The sequence below is a fragment of the Sminthopsis crassicaudata genome, chromosome 4, assembly GCF_048593235.1.
Source record: "Sminthopsis crassicaudata isolate SCR6 chromosome 4, ASM4859323v1, whole genome shotgun sequence".
Taxonomy (NCBI): Eukaryota; Metazoa; Chordata; class Mammalia; order Dasyuromorphia; family Dasyuridae; genus Sminthopsis; species Sminthopsis crassicaudata.
In genome coordinates this window covers 367251196-367274395 of record NC_133620.1, presented here as the reverse complement: position 1 = coordinate 367274395, position 23200 = coordinate 367251196, and the positions used below count along the sequence as shown (strand labels likewise).

Here is a 23200-nt window from a genome sequence, read left to right as displayed (position 1 = left end):
AAATAGCACTGTTTATATGGATTGGTTAGCAATTGGAACCATAATTTTAATAACAGTTGCCTTCTTTTGATAGAAAAGCCAGTTGTCTAATTTGAACAATTCATACATGCATAAGACTGGCTTATATATTAACCATATTTGTCCAAATCTAATACATACTAATTATTTCTAACTAGATTTAGGACAATAAATAAAATGACTTCTAGTTCATGTTCATTCAAATTTGCATTTAATTGCTATTTACATCCATTCATTCTGAAATAAAGTATATTTTATTACAGTAAACTAAATACAAGATGAAAAGCAGAAAAGGTGTTCCCCTCATACCACTCCTAGTAAGGCAGCTGAATAATTTATTCTGGTAGATGGATGCAAAGCCAACTTGGGATAGCAGAAAAAAGAACCATTGTAAAAAGCAAACACAACATAGGTGAACCATCCCCCTTAGATGTAACAACCATATCCCTTTAAGACAAATCTTGTGCTGTTATGAATTAAGACAAATAAACAGTTCTGCATACTCTTTCCCAACAAGAGACATGGATCCAAATATATTTGTCTTTCTCCAGACTGCTAGTGATACAACTAATAGAAAAGGATATTTGGACTTCAATGATTATTCTTCACACTTTCCCACCTTCCACCACTTCTTGAATTTAAGTAAAAAAAAAAAAAAAAAAAAGTTCACTATTTTAAATATTGGCATCAAAGAGCTAATCCTTCATAAATAACCCTTAGGGCTATATAAATAAATCTTAACTAGTGACCACATAACTACAAATTCCCCTAAATACTGTGTCCTTTGTTAATATGAAGTTTGTAGCTTCACCATCTTTCTGTATGCGAATTCCTTTCAGGATATAACCATATATTACCTAGAATTTAATAAAAGTTGACATTGTGGCATATCAAACATGCATCTTATCCCAGGTATGTCTACATCAAAAAATAGAATTGAGAGTAAAGGGAGAAGACACCAACAATTTATAAGGATTAAATCAGATTAATTGCAGTAATTAAAAAGGGAAGGAATGGATACTTTCTAAAAATCTCAGTAATTTTTTTCTAAAAAATTCTGGTATAGATTAAAGATTTAATACTTGACATAAGGTGGGTTTTGTAAACTGCTGAGATTAATAAAGCTATGACACTATAAATCCTATAAAATCAAATCAGCGCATGAAGCTCAGTGATTACATTGTGGTTAAAAAAAAAAAAACTTGTATAAAAAAATCCTATAGTTGCCTTTTTAAAATAAAATTTTAAGTGACTAAAAGAAAGCACTAGATAAGCTCTACATACTAGCACTTACCTGAAATAATCATAAACTAGATCGAAGTTTCTCCTAGAAAATTTAAGACTAGTAATGACTCTAGAATTTAAACTACATTTGAATTTTTACAAATAAATATAGGATTCAATTCAACAAACGTTTTTTAAATGGATGTTTGTTGAATTGAATAGAATAAGCCATATTGCATAGGTGTGTGCTTGCTGTCTGTGACACCATGTTTTCACAGTCATGTCAGGGATATCATCATGAAAAGTATGATTTCTTAGCATGTGACAGCATGGAAGTCAAGTTCATTTTTAATGGCCATTAACTGGAGATAACACACATACACACACATACCTCACACACACACATCAAACATCACACACAAAGTATGTGTGTGTATACAGTTAACACTACTTGTGTGACCAGGAAAAAAAAGATTGTTACTTGTGTCACTTGTACTAATTTTAAAAAGATATATTCTGAATAGGATGTATAGCTAGCCAATCACAGTGCAAATGTTTTTAGTAGGACTGAAGGAGACTTTTGGTGGAAGAACATTACTGGAATTTGGTCAAGTACATTGACAGTATGTTCATAGGCTTGGAAACAAGCAATAGAATGTCAAAAGTTCATAATAAAACCCTTCTGCCAATAGACATGACCATCACTGAGTTCTACATTTTTGCCAAATGCCACAAATTAACCCAAAGACAAACAAACCAAAAAAAAAAAAAAAAAAAGATATTGTCATTGAAGTTTAATTTCTGTCCTGAACAACTATCCATCGAGCAATACTGGGAAGTTCTCAGAAATACCTGCTGCAATACAAAAAAATTTAAAGAAAAAACTTTTCCCCCCAGATCCAAAAAAGCATTTTCAAAGTGGAACATTTAACAATCACAAGTGGAAAAAAAAATTACTTCTAAATCCACTTTTGGATACAGTGGCAGGATTTCACTTTTATTTATTGAATTTAAAGCAAATCTTGTCTTTTACCAACTGGATTCAATATGCATAAAGAATTTTATGGCTTGGATCCTATGGCTCAAAAAGGTTTGGCATGAGCAGTGTATTTAAAAAAAAATTCTTATGGTTGCAGAATATAAGTTGACTTTGCACAGTCATGAACTAATGACAAGACATGACAAAAGAGTGACAAGACAAAACTGCACTTGCATGGATCATCTGTTATATTAGTATGCACCTGAGCACACTCTTATAAAGCTTTGCTGATATTAATCCTTTCTTGAAACCAACTAAAATACATGGAAATGCTTTCTTTAAGGCAGGACATTTAAGTAAGGTAAAATTACCTTTATTTTTATCCTTTGTACCTGTAAGTACAGAATTTATGACAATTTAAAAAACCAGTGTCTTTGTAACATGTTTACTAAATTAAGTCACTAAGGTCTCTTTACTGTGGAAGACATTCATCAAAAAGGCCATCTAACACTTTTACAATCAGAAAATGCTTAAGCCCCAACACAGGAAAAAAAAAAGTATACTTTTTCCCATCCTTTTTAAACTGTTGAGGAAAAATGGAAATGGAGGGTAAACACCATACACAGTAAAAGAAATAAAAATTTAAGATCTTACCAGTTAAGCTGTAATGAGATTACCTAAAACCCGGAGAACAGATTCTTTCCCCAAAGTATCCCCAGTCCCATCTTCCCTGATTCTGCCTGCCCATATTTTTATCCAGACTCTCTTTAGGGCACCACAGACTAACCACATTTAGTGTTTTGAACCAAATATTGGTATAAGACTAGATGGTGATTTTTTTTTTTTTTTCCAGTGAAGTGCAGGCCCAGGATAAGGACAAAATACAAGGCATAGAGTTTATGTCTATCCCATAGCTTCCAGTTAAGTTTAGAATACAGGAATACTGCCAGTGGAAATGACTGCACGGATCCACTTCTCCTAGGATTATGAGGAAAGTTTAAGCTCGCCCCCAATCCCTCCAACGAGCCAAAGCTGTAGTTAACAATGATTCATTTACCATTTTATTATTTCACCAAAAGAAGAAACAGAAGTAGTCTGGCTTTCTTCACACCAATCATTTTGCATTTTAAAGTTTGGGATGCTTTTCCATAATGAGCTGAATCAAAAATCTATTTGAAAAATATATATTTATATAAAAAAAAGATTCATTAAGTTTTTGCACGTAAAACATCAATTGTTAAATTGTATCTCTTATCTTTGATTCCACACTGCTGGAAAAAAGTTTGACCAAGCTTGCATGCTAATTTGTCCTCATTTGCAAGTATAGGCATTTTATACTTTGCCCAATGAAAGAGTTAGCCTTTCTTGACACAAGCATGACAACAGTGATTCTGAGGCAACATCCTACCCTTAATACTGTCAGTTTGAAGCCATCAACATGAAAATCCTTGATAAGGTGAGAAGATGTCACTGGGAATCAGTTAACTGATGTGCCGATAGTTCGGCAATACTATTTTTCTTTAGTCTTTTTGCACCATTGATTGATTTAAAAAAAAGAAAAGAAAAGAAAAGAAACACCCATGTTTGTTGTTCCTCTTTCCAAACTGTCCTGTGCAATATGACACTGGCCCTTTGAGGCTGTCACCCTTTGAGCCCTCATATTTCAGTTTGTAGGATGTTCACGTCCCATTGTTTTTTGCCTGAAATTTGTTGAAAATGTTGCTGTCATAGATTCATACGCAAGTGTTCTGGCCGTTTAGAAATCATAGGAAAAGCTTGTTTTTTGTATGGCCCAGAGTTAGGCTGTCGGATTGGAAGTGGTGCTGATGCCTCTCCACTCACCGTCACATCCATTTGTTCAATTCCACTCGTCTCCATGGGATAATCCACAGGTGTCTGAGTAGTTGCTGCACTGGCTGAAGCACCTCTTCCCCAGAAATCCCCAGGAGAAAATTTGACTGGGCTTTAAGACAAAATAGAAATAGCACTTAGTAGCTGTCTCTAAGGTAATAAATACCAAATAATTTACATTAAAATAAATGAGATGGTATTCAAGGACCTTAATTTCATTGTTTTATATATTAATATCACATATGGAAAATAAGATTAAGGCTATTCCTTTTGAGAGACTATATAGCAAAACTAGCTTTTATGCAGCAGCAGCAAATATATCACTTTATCTTCTACCAATCATACAATAGGATGAACAGAAAATGTTGCACTAAATCAACTGAGTGAAAAGACACGGAAGAAAATAAGAAGCTTGCAAACTTTAAAGCTTGACAACTGTCAACTAATATTAGAATGAGAATGTGAAAGCTCATCCACCTCTCCTATAGAGAAAAAAGCTGTATCATGCTGGCAGATACCTGACAGGTGTCCGAGGGCTGCCAATGAATCTTCGAGGTGATCGGATTTTTGGTTCAAATGAAAATTTTTCTTTCACACTTTCAAGTACAGATGGAGCCACATATGTAAAACCCTGAAAAACACATCAATAGGCCTGTAATAATATATACATTACATGTAATTTAAAAACTATTTAATGACATACCAAATAAGTGTATCAAAATCATCAATCTATACATATACTCTCCCACCCAATCCTATTTTCATACTCGCCAACCTCCTCCCAGACCTCTCCCTAAACACATGCCTCAGGAAAAGATATACCAAAAACAAAAACTCTGTTGTACCTCAAAGGGCAGAAAAGCAAAGAAAACATGTACTCTAAAACATGTTATGCATAGAGACAGATGTAAACAATATTCATGTTTCCACTCAATTTTTTTTTTTAATAGGAATTTAAACCAATACACAAAATTTCTCATGGGCAAGTCAAAGGCATCAACAATGTTCTGACTTTTAAGTCCTGGGTCACAATACATGCATCTGCTTCATCTGGCATCATAAAAGAATGAAGTTTCACATAAATGAAGTTTTCTAGATTTAAGTGAAACGTACCCATTCAAGTGCCAAAACTAAAAATAATTTAAATGGAAATCTTTCTAAAAATTTGGTGGTTGTACACCTGCCTGCCTTCTTAAACCCAAGGACAAACACATTTTAGTTTTTTCTTGATGACTTCAAGCCATCACTATGAACAGTTATTGTTGTAGTACATAATAATACAGAATCTGTGTCTTCTTTTTAGTTTTTCTGTCTCTTACCTCACTGTCAGACTGTCACTTCTCAGGCAGGCACACTGAGACAGCAGTTAACAGCCCCACCTCCATCCCACTTCTAAATTGCTGCTTCTAATCTGCTGTAGGCTGAGAAACCAGATAATCAAGCTGGTTGAGAATTGTGTGTTAAATATCATAAGGCCTTACTAATAGTAAGACAAAATACATGACGGTTTTTAGTGGAAGTGCTTTGCGACCACTACTTCTGGAGCTCAAAGGCCTTTTTCCTCATACTTCCAGGTTTGGGGCTGTGTCCCAGAGGCTTGAGATTGATCGAAGGCTGACCTCTGGATAAGTAAGAGGAACACTTTAGGCACAAAGGTCCAAGGGCAATATAACAAACTTTAAAAGATTTGGTCCATTAATATCAAGTACAAAAAAAAAAAAAGTAAGTGTAATGATAGCTAGGCAATACAATAATAAATTTCCATTGAAATGGACTGAATGCAGTAATTTTAAATTTTACTATTGGAGAGGAAATAAAGATCTCAGCCAGAGACTAATATAACCTATGTGAAATTCACTTTACCACTTTTGATTTCTTCCATCCTTAAATAAAATACTTCCAGATGCTGTTTACTGATGGAAATTACTACTCTAGTTGAAACACTGTTCTGCATCACTGAAGGGAAAGGTTCTTTGGCTAAAGCAATTTCTGAGGAGAAAATGAAGTACTTTCATTTTTTATAGCAAATAAAAGAAAAAGTGATATTAATTTCCTAAAACACATTCTTTTATTCAATGATACTTTTGGTAAAATCTAAAGAGTTCAGCACCACACCAGACCTAGAACTAATTTTTAAAAACCTTTCCTAATCTCATGGTTTTTATTCCTTGCCCCCCACCCCACCTTAGATAATGGATAGATGTAGTTAAAATATGCTAAGTTAAGAAAAAAATGACAAGTTAAAATATGGTTGACTTATTTGAGATCTTCAAAAACGTCAAAATCCTCTAGCAAATAAAGGATACAATTCCAAACTGTTTCTGGTATTAAAATGTTATATATTTGGGACTTTAATTGTTTCCTTTTTCTAAAGATTACTATCCCTTATACCCAACCCATAATTGGTAAGCTATGAAATAACATTTTCTACTCCTTACCTAGTCTCTAGGTAGAAGTAAGGTGATAGGTTAGCTGTGAAAAGCACGCTGCTGGGAACAATGGTTTCTAAATTCTCACATCTGCTACATATGGTATTGGATTAAGGACCACTTTTTGGTGTTCAAATATACTGTTATGAGGAAATTTTCTAAAAAGAATCTCTTAAGTGACTTAAATGAGCTATAAAACAAGAAAGAAAACCACCCCAAATTGACTTTTTTTTGTTGAGGGGCACTCTTATCTTTTCATTTCCCAGAGATACATGAAAATCTTATCTTACCAGAAAGACCTGGTTGGCACTTTCACTGAGAGTTGAGTCATCTGGGCTGTCAACAGGTGTCTGACGTGTAAACTTTGAATCAAACTGGCTCACATCCTCTTCAGATTGCTTTATAAAAATAAAACAATAAATAGGCTTTTTCAAAAGATTTTGTATCTATCTGTGAAACTTCTAAATGAGGCTCATACTGAGCTTTTGGCTTTAATAAAACTCTAGGATTTGCTGGCTCTTAACAGATATTGATACTGAAAGTGGAACTATGAGTACCAAGAATAAAAAACTACAAAATGTTTTAAATATGCTTTAAAAAACTGGAAAAAAAAAAAAAAAAGAAAAAAGACCTATTAAATAGTTGACACTTTTTAGAACCATATATATCATATTACAATAGAATGTATGCTCTTTGAAGACAAAGGACTGTATTGTTTTTCTATCTCTGTATTCCCAAGACTTAAGTATAGTATTTTACACATGATAGATGCTCAATAAGTTTCCTGTATAAAAAAAAAGATATGAGAGTCACCTTAATTTATTAAAGTCAGTTAACAAGCATTTATTAACTCACTTCCTGAGGACCAAGGCTTAAACAATGGGGTCAAAAAGAGGCCATAACTATTAACATAACTAATAAAACAGATATTTTTTCTCTCTTAGGGAAAATAAAAGAGAGGTGAGTGTGGGGAAAAATGGGGATGGGGTGAGGATCACCACCAGGAAAAGCCTCCGGCGAAAGTGAGATTTGCACTGTCTTGAAGGAAGCCAGGAAAACCAGAAGGTAAAAGTGAGGAAGTAGAGCATTACAGACATAGAGGGGAGTCAACGAAAAGGCATGGAATAAGGAGATAGGAGCATAATGTTTAGTGGACAGTTAAGAAGACCAGTATTGCTGGATCACAAGTGAATGGGGACTAAAGAGAAAAAAAACAAAGTTAGATAGAGACTAAGGAATGAAGTGTTTGAAAAACCAAACATGATTTTAAATTTGATGCTGGAGATAGAAAGGAGTCATTGGAGTTTAGTAAGTAAAGAGCTAATATGACTAGACCTGTCCTTTAGAAATATCACTTTAATGGTTGAGTTGAGGGTAGTTTAATGTGAGGGAAGATTGAGGGAACAGTGACTAAGAAGTTATTGCAATAATCCAGGTAAGAGCCGATTAAGGCTGAATTAAAGTGGTGGTTTTTTGAGTGGAGAAAGGCAACGGATTGGATATGTGAAGTAAATGTGAGAGAAGACTACACCAAGGTTGTGAGCTTGGATTAATGAGATCTTAGTGCTGTCCTCAATAGTAACAATAAAGGTTTGGAGAAATAAAACAATGAATTGTTGAGTTTCAGAGGGCCATATGACATCCAATTTGAGATGTCCAGCTTGTGGGCTAGAGCTCATGCTAGATTTAATTACAATTAAATCTAGAATCATAATTTATATTACTATTGATATTAACCTCAAGAATTGTTGCCTTGGAAATAGTCAGTTACAGATATCAAAGACCAGTAGAGGTAAAAACATTTTTTAGTCCAAATCTGTCATTTGACAGATGAGAAAGCCAAAATTCAAAGTGACTTGCCAAAGTCATACGAGCAATTTGTGGCAGAACAAGATCTAGAATTGATTATTCTCTTGACTTCTTATCCATCTACATCTGCCTTTAAACTTCCCAAGTAATAAAATACAAAATCTTCTTTGAGTGAGTAAATTTATTCCTACCATCTACTCATTCCCAAGTACATCTATGAGACTAGATTTTTATTAGGAGACAATTATTGCAAAAATTAATAATTTTTTTTAAAAAGCAGATTATATATAGCTCTAGCTTTACAAATTTTCTTGTGGATGAAAAACTCAAAAGTGATTCATTTAAAATAGGCCAACTGTATCTTGGAATTCTAACCAATTTCAAGATTAAAGGAAATATCCACAGGAAAAACTCTGATGAACACTAATTCACCTGTTCATTACTTATTTGAGGAGTTAAAGACTGTCAATTATTAAAACTAAAGGCTTTGAAAAACAAGGTAAAAATTTCCAATATTCTGAATTAGTCACAAATTTTTAAGCAGCATTCATCTTACACATACTGAAGGCATTGTGGCAATAGTTCTTTACTACCTTACAAAATGACATTTCCCAAGAGAGGTAAGAATAAGACAAGTTTGTCTAGAGTTAATAACAGGATAATTAGGAAGTAACAATAGTTCTTAATTTGGAAATGCATCATTCTTAACAGGGGCCAGATTCTCCCAAGTATTTTTTATACATACCAAAAGAGGTTTAAAAGGGGGCTCCACCTTCCGAGCCAGAAGTTCTTCCCAGTTAATGTGTCTGAAGAAAGGATGAGCCTAAAAAAAAAACCAGAAATAATTGACCAAGTCCAATAAATTCACTATATGATTTAGCCTTCCAAGCATAATCAACATTTCTACATTTATCACTTTAAAATAAAAATGCATCTTCCATAAAATAATTGATGAAAATCCAATGTCCCAGTTCTTACCTGAACTTCTCCAGCATCACCAGGACCAGCTCCAAGACGTGAAGCAGCATTTCTTTTTAGCAGCTTTGAGGGGGGAAAAAAGGTGAATGATTTAAAACAATTAACTCTTAAGAACACTTGTTCAAAATTATTAAAGTCATGGTATCTATTTTTCAGTAATTTCTTCTGGATATTATTGGGGTCTGTATTTTACCTTCAAGAAAAGAATGGTTATTAGACCAACCTCTATAACCATTTCATTTCTTAAAATATCTATCACATACCAACTAAAATGGATTAAAGTTTAATCCTACTTGTCTGTCTCAAGCCAACTTACATATATTTTGTGTTCATGTTTGTGTAAGTGTATATATTTGTATATATTTGAAGAAAACTTACCTTTTTAAGCAGATCTCTGGCTTCTTGTGTGAGGTAGGGAGGCAAATTAAGTTTACATTTTAGGATTTTGTCAATTGTCTTTTTTCTGTTTTCCCCAGTAAATGGAGGCTGCAAGGAAGAAGAGAAGATCAGAATAAAAAACAAAACAAACAAAAAAAAGGGGATTTAAAAAAATAATTTCACAAACTTATCTTCCAAAACAACGGTTTTCATGCTGAAAAATAAGCTGAGTGCTAAATATATGGAGATTTCAAAGATGCCAAGGAAAAGCATAAAGGTTACTAAACTAAGCAGATTTAGATTTCTTGGCCCAGCCTTTATCATTAACTTGCTAGGCAATTTTGGACAAGTCACTTTAGTTCTTAGCCTATTTCTTCATTTGTCCCTGTAAGTTTCACAGAGTTGTTCTCAGAATCTCAAATAATGAAAGAAAGAGAAAAGAACTTTAAAAACTATAATGGGGTCTATAAAAACAAAGTTTGCTTCTAATATCTCTGAGGACTTGCTTTGAAAACAACTTAAAACCATACTACATTAGTTAATATCTCTCTAAACAGTATGTTTGCTCCATCACTGATTCAACAACTACCCGCCAAAATAAGTTGAAAAGCATGCAGTCTTTAACTGTGCACCTACTGCTCCAGTCAGCATGTCATACATTAATGCCCCCAAACTCCACCAGTCCACAGCACGATTATGACCACTTCTCATCAAGATTTCAGGAGCCCTATGACAAAAAAAAAGAATCCACCTAAGGACATTTGGTAGGACATCCTTTAAATTAATTAGCATTAAAAAGAAACTATATCTGAAATAATTCCACTAACAATGTGAACTGTTACTTAAAACAGGAAAAAATTAGCTATTACTCCCAGACCACAGTTATATTGCTTTCAACATGCAGCTCACATGTATTCTATTGTTCCACAGAACGTGTGTGTGACTGTTCCATCATGAATGGATTCTTTGCATAGTCCAAAGTCTGTCAATTTCACATGACCTGAAATGAAAGATGATAAGCAGAGTTATTCTGAGAACTGTAAGTATGTGTAAAAGAGAAAACAAACACACAGGAACAATCTATTTAGATGAATCCTACATTTAACTTTTTCTTATCTTTCAACTTTTAAGCATACAATAAAAAGTATTATGAATTTATTCAATCTTACATGTTCTCATAAAATTGGAATGTCAAAATATGAGATAGGGAAGCCAACATTTTCTGCTACCAAAGTGGAAGGCATAATAGGTGGATGCCCATGCCATGTCTCCCATTATGAACTCACCTAAAGTATATCCATTGAAGATACCATTCTAGATTGAAGATACTTTTTGTTAATTAGTTATGGATCTAGACATCTAGTTTACATATAAAGACTGAAACAGATTTCCACCCTCTCATGCAGCAATGCATTAATTATATGCAAAAAATTACAATAAAAAAGCCCACAGATGCCTTACTTAAAAGCAATAAAAAGATTTAGCTTTAGTCATTGGCTTATCAGTGAAGATAAATGAAATTGCTATGTGAGAGAAACAACCAAAAACATATATCTCACACTAAATGGCACTTTTAACTCTGGCTTTTCCTGCTGAAATCATTAGAAACCCTTCAGCTATTTTTGCTTTCTTATTCCTCAGATAGGGTTAAGACATTAGGCCTCCTGATCTATATGTAAATTTACTATGTATTCAAAGCAAGAGAAATGACATTTTTTTTCAAAATGATGTGGGAATTAATATCAAAAGGAGATTAACCTAATAGGTTACTCTAATGTTATTTATTTCAGAATTCTGAACCATAGCTTAAATACTAATACACACACACACACGAAGAAGAACTGAAAATCAAAAAGGCAACAGATCCCATGCCCAAAAGATATAATGAAGAAATCCACGGAACATTTCAAAAGTATTTGAAAAGCAAATGTCTTTATAGAAAGGCACAGTGAGGTTCGCCCTTTAAGCATGATATTGCCTTATTATCCAAGGAGTAATTTTACTGGATTTCCTGTTCAGCTAACATGAGTTATGGATACTTCAAGATACCCAGTTTCCATAGGAACCTAATAATAGCAACCACACATTTGGTGTCCCTTCCCTTCCTCTCCCCCTTCAACTTCCCAATCCTGTGTGAAAAGTCAATCTAGTATATTTATCTGTTTCTATTCAGTATTCATAAAGCTGAAATTTAAAAACAACAATCTTGCACATGAAATGGAAAAGAAAAGGAAGGATGCTTTTAAAAATAGATATTGCACAGAACTAAGATTCTAGATATGAACAAAGGTATTCATGACTAATGATTAGGAGTGGATTCTGCTTCTCAAATATTAGTTTCTGAAGTGATTTTTAAAGAAATCAAATATAGTCCAAAATATGAGTCAGCTAGTATAGATTTAATGAACATACAGGAAAAGGCATAACAAGAATACTAGTCAGGTATGTTGTAGGGGAGGATTCTCGTTTTGGTAAGGGTTGAACTGGTCACCTCTGATGTAAATGTGGAAGCCTTCTGTCTGCAACAGCACATGGCTGCCCTTACCTTGTCTCTGGCAAGCAAAAGGGTGGGAAACCCAGAGGAATGCCATTAAATTTTTTTTCCAGCACTGTAATAAATTTTGTTTGATTTAAATTTCTATTGTAAGCAACAGTGGTTCAAACAATTCATGATAGAAAGTAAAACTATCAGTACTTATTAAAATTCATTGCAAGTATGTCCCAATGTATATAGGACTTTTTTTTTTTTAACCAAAATTCTATCCTACTTTAAAATTAAAAAAAAAAAAAATTAGCCTTTGGGTTTGATTTTTGGTTCCCTATCCTCAGTACTGCTTTGTATTAAGAACCTTCCTGTAATAGAAAAATGAAATAAAGGCAAGGGAAATAACATTTCTTTTAAGTGTAATTAAAGGAAATCACTACCTTAACTAGAAATGTTCAAATGAAATAGTTAAATGCCAACAAGCATCTTGGTGCTTTGAAATTTGATGAGAAGAATTTTAGTGAAATGAATGTGGGGACTTTAAAAATGGTGTGACCTACAAAGAGAATTTTAAGATGATTATTTACTATAGAATTGTTTACTGTTATCTCCACCTTGGTGATTAAGCATGATATTTTCCGGCTTCAGGTCTCTGTAGATGATCCCTTTTTGATGTAAATGCCCCAAAGCCATGGAGATTTCTGCCAAGTAAAAGCTGCAACAAAAGTGATTTGATATAATTAAAAATATTAGCCAGTCCAAAATCAACCCATATGTTGAAAACAATCAGGTATGGAACAACAATTCCTTAAAAGAAACATGAGACATACAAGAGAGTAAATTATTAGGGAAAATTGCCTAGTTTTGGTTTTGTTAAAGGGTATAACAAAGTAAAAACTGTCAAGTATTAACTTGCTTTAGGAAACCACTACAATTTCAAAACAGTGTCAAATAGTCCAACCTCTCATTGGTCAAGTTTTCTTTTGCTTGGAATAAATAGTTGAAAACACTTCCCCTTACCCGTTTATACCTTTAAAAATCCCATATGGAGTTTTGCTCACTTCCAGTTGATCAATGATGGACAGAAACAACTACACCCAGAGAAGGAACACTGGGAAGTGAATGTAAATTGTTAGCACTACTGTCTATCTACCCAAGTTACTTACACCTTCAGAATCTAATACTTAATGTGCAACAAGAAAATGGGATTTACACACATATATTGTATCTAGGTTATATTGTAACACATGTGAAATGTATGGGATTGCCTGTCATCTAGGGGAGGGAGTAGAAGGAGGGAGGAGATAATTTGGAAAAATGAATACAAGGGATAATGTTATTAAAAAAAAAAAATTACTCATGCATATATACTGTCCAAAAAAAAAAAAATCTCATATGGAGTATGTGTCAAATCAAATGTCCTAGTTTGAAGAAGCTCTTCTTCCTTGCTCTCTTTTGCTTGAGAGCTTGAATAAAGCTCTTGCTTTATTCCTGTGCACATTTACTAAATCAAGGTCCAATTGGAGCTAGCCCACAACCTGTACACTAGGGAATATTCAAATTCATCTACCTCCATAGAGTAAAGGGCTGAGTCAATCCCCTTTGGACTGGAAAAGCACAAAGCACTGTAGGACTCTGGCTGCAGAACAAAGCTATTAATTCTGCAGGATAGATCTTGGCAAATGAGGCAATTAATTTTACAGCACCTAAGACCACTAACAGATTCCAATAGGACTTGAAGTGTTCCCTTAGAGAATTTCAATCTCTAAGACTCTCAAATGTAACAATATTAGAAAAAGCCTGAAATTAAATAATGGAATGCATTTTGGTAATTAGCATTACACATTTAAGTTTAGTTTCTTCTTCAATTACTATATAGAATAAACAATTACCCTTACTTAACATGGTAACTTCATATGCAACTTTTCAATTTCCAACACAGTATTAAGACCTACTTTACTCAAGTACCAGTTTGATATTTCCTTCTAGTATGGAGAGGACTACAGGCTGTCAAAGGCATAAGGTTCTAGGAAGGCTTCAAGTTTGGCTGTAATGATAGTGTGTATTTCATCTGAGGACCAGCCTCCTAAATTCAGAGGCTCAGTTTCAGAAGATTGGTCACTAGAAAATTATTTTTCAGCCATAGGAATTCACGCATAACAGTCTGCTAAAGTCTATGTGGCTACAGGTAATACCCAGACAGATGAAATCATGGCTCTTTAAAATATTGAAGTGAGTATAACGTGAAGATACCATCTGACCACAGTGAACCCATGGAAGACTTCTGAAAAAGGTGATTTCTGACACCTTCTTCTCCCACCTCCATGTGCCTCTTTGTCTGTCTGTCTGTCTGTCTGTCTACACACACACACACACACACACACACACACACACACACACACACACACACACACACACTTACACACACACTTCTTCTCTCTCCCCAGCAAGAATGAATACAGGCTGAAAGCCCTCTACCTACTGTGGGGTGCAGATAAAGAGTGAGAAGCAATGTAGCCTCAAAATTGCTCATGAAGTATTTGTGTGTAAAGAACCTCTGCATATCTGACTATCCATAAGGAGAAGAGAACTCTATTTTTTAATTTTATGAATTATCAAAAACTATGAAATCACAAAAATCACACTTACCAAGCTGTATCTTCCATAAATATTCCCTCTCTTTCTAACTGCATAAATAATTCTCCTCCTGGAAGGATGAAAAAGACATTAGAAATAATCTCCATTTCTGGCCTTTCTTTTTAAACTAAATATTTCTATTTATATGATAATAAAGATAATGGTTTGAAAACTATAATGAAGATCTGCTTTGAAACCTTAGGTTTCACATTTACAAACTGCATATTTGTAAAGATTTCAGATGAAGTAAAACCATATGATTTAAGCATCAATAAAAACTATCCATAAAAGGAGATGTGCTAGTATATAATTACTAAACTATCCATACTATTTACAAAATGTCTAAACTAGGGGTTCTCAAACTATGGCCCGTGGGCCAGATGTGGCCCGCTGAGGACGTTTATGTGACCGGCTGGGTTATGGCAAATGGGCGGAGACAAAGTGTGAGTTTTTGTTTTTACTAGTCCAGCCCTCCCACAGTCGAGGGACAGTGAACTGGCCCCCTATTTAAAAAGTTTGAGGACCACTAGTCTAAACCCTCTGGGTCAGCAACCAATACAGATGGCAAGACTCAGAGCAATCCAGGGCACTAAATCTCCCACAAGAGTTAACATCAAGTCTAGGCCTAAATGAAATCTGGAAAGGACCCTCCCTCTAAAAAATAAACAAATAAATTATGAAAAAAGCACACAAAATTTTGCCTAGGGAAGGATGGTTTACTTGAAGTAAACGTCTTATAGCAAACAACAGGCATTAGGTTGTCCTATCTCAATTCTCTCATTTTATCTCACTTCTCAACCCCTTTTAATCTGGTTTCCAACTTTAGCACTCCACTGAAACTGCTCTCTCCAAAGTTATCCATTACCTCTCAATTGCCAAATATCTGATGGCCTTTTCACCATCCTCATCCTTCTGGACTTCTCTGAAGCCTACATCACTGCCAACCATGCTTTACTTCCTGGATATTTTCTCTTCTCTGGATTTTACTGACAATACTGCCTCTCAGTTTTCCTCTTACCACAGAATCTGAAATATATCTGCAAAGTACTTCCTTTGCTACATAATGATTCATAGCCCACCTTTTGACTGCAGATCTATTACAAGGTTCTATTCTGGATGTGTCCAAAATTGAATGCATATCCTCCTTCAAATCCAAAGCAAACTTCTGAACTTTTTGATTTCTGATTCCTTCTGAGCATTCAGGTTCACACTCTTGGACCTCATCTTTAACTCCTGACCCTTCCTGACCCCACCCCACTTCCTCCTCCTATGGTCACAGCCCTATTTGGCCTCATAACCTCTTGCTTAATTAGCCAATGGGCAGCCCTCAGTTGCACCAAGCCTGCTTAAAGACCTTAGCTTAAAAGACCAAGGCCTCCCTCCAGCCATGCTGCATCTGGCCACCAGAAGAGAATATGAGACTGGGTCTTTGCAGATGATCGTGGGCCCCTCACTTCACTCCAATCCACCTGTGTGTCATGGCGTCACCTCACTGGTGCCATGGCTCTCTTCAGGAAGAAAGGCTCCAAAACACCTAGTTGCTCTCTTTTGTCTCAGCATCCCTAGACCTCCTTTACAATCCTCCAGAGCTGCCAAAACAATAGTCCTAAAGCACAAGTACAACTGTCCCTCAAACTCTTTCTAAAAAGCTTTCTACCCCTTCTAGTAGCAAATATAAATCCTCTTTAGTATTTCCAAGTCCTTCCCCACTTATTTATTTTCTGTTTTTGAGATCTAACCATGTGTGCTCCCCGCCACATTACAGCCAAACCGACTTTCTTGCCCTGGCTGTTTCTCACACCTGAATGCTCTACTTCCTCATTTGACTTTTCTTGGCATCCCTAGTTCCTTTCAAGGCTCAACTCAAACGTTTTCTATGTTAGATCCTTCCTGATTCCTCCAGTTGCTACAGCTTCCTCAACAAATTATTATAGAGGTATTATAGATGGCCCAGTGGATCTCAGAGCACTGGTCCTAGAATCATGAGGACCCAAGTTTAAACCTAGCCTCAAGACACTTAATACTTACTAGCTGTGTGACTCTGAGCAAGTCACAATCCCAACTGCCTCTCCAAATACAAAAACCAAACAAACAAATTTTTAAATTACATTGTATCTCTTTGATATATAATTACATGTGTTTATGTTGTGTCTCCTGATACAATGTAAACTCCTGAAAGAAAGGGCTGTTTCATTTTGGTATCAGTATCTCTTAGCACCTATATATAGAGATATATATTTATTTATATATATATTTTTTGAACTTGTGCCAAAACTCCAGTAACCAATACAGATGGTGAGACTCAGAGCAGTCCAGGCACTAAGAGGATGTGTTACAAACCCTACACAAGGATGCTGTCCCACCTCCCAAGTCAGCTCTCTATTCTGCAGCCTCACCATGTTTGCCTGTCACATCATAAGTGCTACATAAATGTTTGTTGACAGATCCAATTCCAAGTAAATTAACATATTCATTCCCACTAATATTTCAGTGCTCTCTGAAAAATTCAGGATTATAAAGAAATAACTATTTTATTTGTATTAAAGTATCCCATGTCTCAGTACATAAGGTTAAATTTTTATTACCCCACTGAATAAATGACTCCCATGAGATTAGAACATTTAAGATTAAAAAAAGTTTAAAGTTAAGATTAATTTAGTCTTCAGATTTTCCTCTGAATATCACTTAATCAGTTTCTAGCTACTTTTGTCATGTGAAATTTTTATTTTAAGTGCAAGTTATGAACAAGATATTAAGGTACTATCTTCTACTCTACTCTTAACTCTGTCTCGTGCTAATCTTCATCCCTCCATCCAGCTTCTCTGCTTGGAGAAATACTGGAGGAATTCACGAATTGTGGTGAGTATATATATCTATATAATCTAAACAAGGTCTTCACTGCAAAATGGCAAGCCCTTTTATTCGTCTTTTGTAACATCTCTATCACATTCCTCACACTGGCTCTTCAAGCCCCCAGTTTAATCCCCATTCTTTTAGTGCATTAGCTTTCCTCCCATTTTGCTTAGATTGAATATTCCACCAAATTATACTTATAGCTACTACCCAAACTTGACAAACCATTGCCTCCCTCTATGTCCTAACAGAGTCTTACATGCAAAAGATGCATTTCCTTTTCCCCTCCACCTGACAATCTCTTTCTTGCTTTAAAGTTGAAGTCAGGTGCTACCTCCTCATTGAATCCCCAGCTGAAACTGAATTTTCCCTTCTCCATACTTCCCAAAGCACTGTGTTCAGGTCTCTCCTGTGTCTCATCACACTCTACCTTATGTTACACGTAATTGTGTATTTGTCAAATAATATCTGATGGGGGGGGAGAAGCTAGGTAGCACAGTGGATAGAGCACCAGCCCTGAAGTTAGGAGGACCTGAGTTTAAATCTGGCCTTAGACACTTAACACTTCCTAGCTGTGTGACCCTGGGCAAGTCACCCAAATTGCCTCAGCAAAAAAAATTAAATAAATAAATATGATAGATTAATTTCAAGGCCAGACACTGTGTCACTTTTATATTCCCAACACATATCACAGAACCTCACACAGAGCAAATCTTTAAGTACTGGCTAAGCTGAAAAAGTATATTTTATATAAATTATAAACTTTATTTTAAAATAGGACGATATAATCTTTTGTACAACATTCATGAGTTCCTAGAACAATTAGGAATAAGGAAATTCAAGTCATACTGACCACTGAGATACTCCAGGATGAGGTAGAGTTTTCCACCAGTCTGAAAGGCATAAATTAAGTCCACAATGAAGGGATGCTTTACTTCTTCGAGGATATTTCGTTCTGCTTTTGTATGAGCTGTATCTTTTGCATTTCTTACTATCATAGCCTAAAAGAAGAAAGATAACATGACAAAATAGCCTAGGCATTTATATCAGACATAGTTGTGCTCTATACACACTTAATGGAAAATCCATTGTTTTGGGTTTTTTTTTTTTGTTTTGTTTTGTTTTTTAATTTTATCAAAATCAACAAAGATTGATGGGAATGAATAATTTTTCACCACTCCCCACACATAATATGGTCAGGACAATTAATTTGTTAGCAAAGCCATCCTCTGGGATTGGTGACCTATGCTGTTGCCTAGACTACTCAAACTGATCTTGTAAAGATAACTTGCCACTGGCACTAACATCCTGTTCCCACCAAGTGCACTTTTTTGTCTTCCCCAAGCCTGGCTCTGTGATTCCACATGATTATTATTGAGATATAATATATTAATATAGTATTGCTATTATCCTTCCTCCAAAATTTCTCAGCATGGCCTTCAGAAATGACAACACATATATCTCAGGGTATAATTCTGATCAGTATTTATTTAGAAACCTCTATAATTCAAGAATAGTGATTCAAGTATCAAAGCCAGAACTCTTGAGATATTTCCTGGGCAAGTATTAATTTTTCTATTTCAAAACTCAGTGTGATAAACTTGTTATTTCTCAAAACCTTGCAAAGGAAAGGTCAAATAGAAAGTGTTAATAGAAATTAAGGTTCAGAAACTTTAGAGATGATCTAAAAGCAACAATAAGCTTAGATTCTGTGTTTGTTAACTTTCAGCCCAGAGAGCTACTTATATATTGCCTTAAAGAGAGGAACTGCCAAGCCCCCAGACAGCTAACAGAAAAGCTCAGATCTATATTGGCAACATTCACATTAAGAAGAGACAGAGGTACTTTTTGAAATGTTTTACTTCAGTGATTGCTTATACTCTTTTTGGAGACCTACACAGGGCCCCCTCTGTATACAAAAAGTAGTCCCTACCTTTCCAATCTTAACATGGTTCTTCTTCACGTATTCTGTATTATAGACAAATCTAACTACTTGCTACTTCTCAAACTTGACATGTTCATTCCTGACTCCACTGTCACACAGACCCTCTCTCATGGCTACATTATATCTCTCTCCAAAATACTCATTTTCTAAAATAAAAATTTAAAAAAAAAAAAAAAAAAGAAAAGAGCCATGTTCATCAGAATTGATCATTGTATAATTTAGTTGTTGCTGTGTACAGTGATCTCCTGATTCTGCTCATTTCACTTATCAGTTCATGTAAGTCTCTCCCAGTCTTTCTGAAATCATATAGCTGATTGTTTCTTATAGAATAATAACATTCCATGTCATTCATATACCATAATTTATTCAGCCATTCTCCAAGTGATTGGCATGCACTCATTTTTCACTTTCTTGCTACTACGAAGGGGGCTGCCACAAACATTTTCCCACACATGAATCCCTTTCCTTCCTTGAAGGTCTCTTTGGGATATAATCCCAGCGGAAATACTGCTGGATCAAAGAGTATGCACAGTTGGATGGCTTTTTGAGCATGGTTCCAGGTTGCTCTCCAGAATGGCTGGATCCATTCACGGTTCCAGCAATAAAGTATCAGTATCCCAGTGTTCCCATATCTCCTCCAACATTTATCATTGTTTTTTCCTGTCATCTTAGGCAATCTGAGAGGTGTGTGGTGGTATCTCGGAGTTGTCTTAATTTGCGTTTCTCTGATCAATAGTGATTTGGCGCACCTTTTCATATGACTAGAAATGGTTTTAATTTCCTCATCTGAAAATTGTTTATTTATATCCTTTGACCACTTATCAATTGGAGAATGGCTTGAATTCTTATAAATTTGAATCAATTCTCTATTTTGGAAATGAGGACTTTATCAGAACCTTTAAATGTAAAAATGTTTTCTGAATTTATTGTTTCTCTTTTAATCTTGTCTGCATTAGTTTTATTTATACAAAAAAAATAGCATAATATAATAAAAATTATCTATTAGGTTTCCAAAAAAAAAAAAAAAAATTCTCATTTTCTCTCAAAAAATTAAATTAGTTGTTCCTTCTTCCACAGAGCCTTCTCCTTTCCACCCTATTCCTCCCAACTCTACTGAAAATGATCCAAGTGATCTTTCCTTCTTCACATTATCCTAAAATACATTGGATCTGTCCTTTGCCCATCTCACTCAATACCCTGTATTCTGCTTATTCTTGTATACATTTGATTTCTCACTCCACAGCCAACAGGGAAATGGAAAGACTGAATGACACATTAAAGACAATTTTAAGTTCCTTGAAGATAATACTTATGTCATTTATATCTTTGCATTTTCAGGTCCAAGCATTGTGCCTAGTTGGCACGTAATGTTGAAGCTGTTGAAGAAGCTGAAGGTCAAGCTGACACAAACATCTTAATAAACCAAATAATCAGTATGTTTCTTTGGGGAAACCCCCACTATCACCATATGCTCCCAAAACACATTCAACCAAAGAAGTTGGTAAAGGTAAGAAAAAAAATTATAGGGAAAGTAAGGAGTAGTCACCTTTTTAAGCACCTTCATGGCAAATATTTTCCCAGTATTTGCTCCTGTTACTTTTCGTACTTGGAAAACCTGGGTAACAAAAGTTAAATGTAACAGATAATCATAAATAACCAAAAGTTGAACTGGTTGACAGGTAGAACTTCAAGTCAAACTTTCATCCTTCCTAATTTAAAAAAAAAAAAAAAGGAATGATTAAGTAAACTTTATTAAACAGAGTATCCCCAAAGCTATAAGCACTATGTGCAACTGATCACCTGAAAACACTGCCCAACTTGAGAATTGAGTACTAATTTGTATACAGCATTTAGTAGTTTTCTTGTTTTGGTCTGTTGCCATGTGATGGAAAAAATTGTGCAGTAAAATCTCAAATATACAGAATGTTCCTTTACAAAATCCAAAATTTTGCTTAAAACAAATTATAGGCAAAGCTCAAAAAATTTACACACAACTAAAAATTCTGCTACATTTCAGAAATGTCTTCTATAAGCAGTAATGAACTGAAACAGCTACACCCCAGTGAAAGAACTCTGGGAGATGACTATGAACCACTACAGAGAATTCCCAATCCCTCTATTTTTGTCCGCCTGCATTTCTGATTTCTTTCACAGGCTAATTGTACACTATTTCAAAGTCTGATTCTTTTTGTACAGCAAAATAACTGTATGGACAAGTATGTATGTGTGTGTATATATATATATTTTGTATTTAACTTATACTTTAACATATTTAACATATATTGGTCAATCTTTCATCAGGGGGAAGGGGTGGGGGGAAAGAAGGGAAAAGTTGGAACAAAAGGTTTTGCAATTGTCAATGCTGAAAAATTACCCATGCATATATCTTGTAAATAAAAGACTATTAAAAACAATTTTCTTCTATAAATGATCAGAAAAAGTTTTTGCTGTTTTTGCTTTACAATTCAGCAATATAGTAATATAGAGGTCAGTAAGATTTAAGCATTGTTTAATATACAGCCTATGATAACATAAAGAAAAGTAATAAGGAAAGAACCTGTGATTTCATTGATAACAGGGAACTCGCAGATGAAAAAACATCTTTTTACCACTGCACATCAGCACCTTCTCTACAACTTACAGGCACAGAACATGGTGTCCCAAGCTTTTTCTAATTGTGACCCCTTTTTTGCTCGAGAAATTTTTATGTAACCCCAAATAGGTATATAAATCAAACATTTGTTGATAATCATAAAGAAATTATTTTAAAATAAATCTTTGGTATACATATTTTACCATTTATTAAAAATGAAAACAAATACTAATAAGATGGATATTCTTATTTTTATATAAAAAATTAAATCTCAGTGGAATATCTGCCAAATTTTTCAGGACCCCCACATTCAGTATGCAATCCCATATGGGACTGTGATTTACAGTTTAAGAAACTTTGGCCTGGTACGATGAAAGGTTAAGTGATTTCTCTAGGATATGTCAGAGGCAAGCAGGACTTTCAAAACTAGGTCTCTAAGACCATGGTGAAATAATTTTCGAGCAATAGCTAATATTCAAAGTTTGAGTGTTCAAGATATTTTGGCTTTGGTGTTCACTTATTACCCTCAATACTAAGAATAATCTATGTTAGGTTTATAAAAATTAATTACATATACCCCATATTGAAAAAAGTAACATACTCCTAAGGAACATTACTATCCAAATTTTGCCTTCTGACAGAGCATGTTTACCCTCACCAAATTTTCAAGGATCTTGATAAAAGGGACAATCTTCGCTATTTGAAGTAGGCAAAATTTATTTCCAGTAAACTCCTTCCTAAACTTCCTCCTAAACTCATTCCTTCTGCCCTGGCAGTAATTCTTTTATGGTCCTAAAGTCCAGCCTCAATTAGTATCTGATGATCATTTAGAATACCCTTACCCAGACACACACACACACATATATATATATGTATAAAGAGGATATATATAAAGGATATATATAAAGAGGATGACCTACTTAACCCAAGAATACACATCTAAGAATTTTGCATGTTGTATATACCTGCAAGGTGATAGTAGATGGAAGAAAATCTTCTGGTCACTTCAAATATAGGGCCA

General features: G+C 34.7%; 1 protein-coding gene across 6 annotated transcripts in view; it reads right to left on the bottom strand.

The window, feature by feature from the left end:
• Positions 1-3259: 3259 nt before the first annotated feature.
• Positions 3260-23200, bottom strand: part of RPS6KB1 (ribosomal protein S6 kinase B1) — a 30235-nt gene continuing 10294 nt past the window's right edge. For 2 of the 6 annotated variants that reach the window (XM_074261972.1, XM_074261974.1), the window contains exons 4-15: positions 21133-21201; positions 18495-18642; positions 14801-14858; positions 12739-12866; positions 10576-10666; positions 10303-10393; positions 9667-9774; positions 9289-9351; positions 9056-9133; positions 6792-6899; positions 4591-4703; positions 3260-4184 (exon numbers count right to left, since the gene is read on the bottom strand). In XM_074261972.1, coding sequence (XP_074118073.1) covers positions 3947-4184; positions 4591-4703; positions 6792-6899; positions 9056-9133; positions 9289-9351; positions 9667-9774; positions 10303-10393; positions 10576-10666; positions 12739-12866; positions 14801-14858; positions 18495-18642; positions 21133-21201 — 1293 coding nt within the window. In that variant the 3' untranslated portion in view covers positions 3260-3946. Of the gene's footprint in view, positions 4185-4590; positions 4704-5361; positions 5494-6791; positions 6900-9055; positions 9134-9288; positions 9352-9666; positions 9775-10298; positions 10394-10575; positions 10667-12738; positions 12867-14800; positions 14859-18494; positions 18643-21132; positions 21202-23200 lie in introns of those variants that run through there. The other 4 variants (XR_012481268.1, XR_012481269.1, XM_074261973.1 and 1 more) reach the window with 4 other exon arrangements.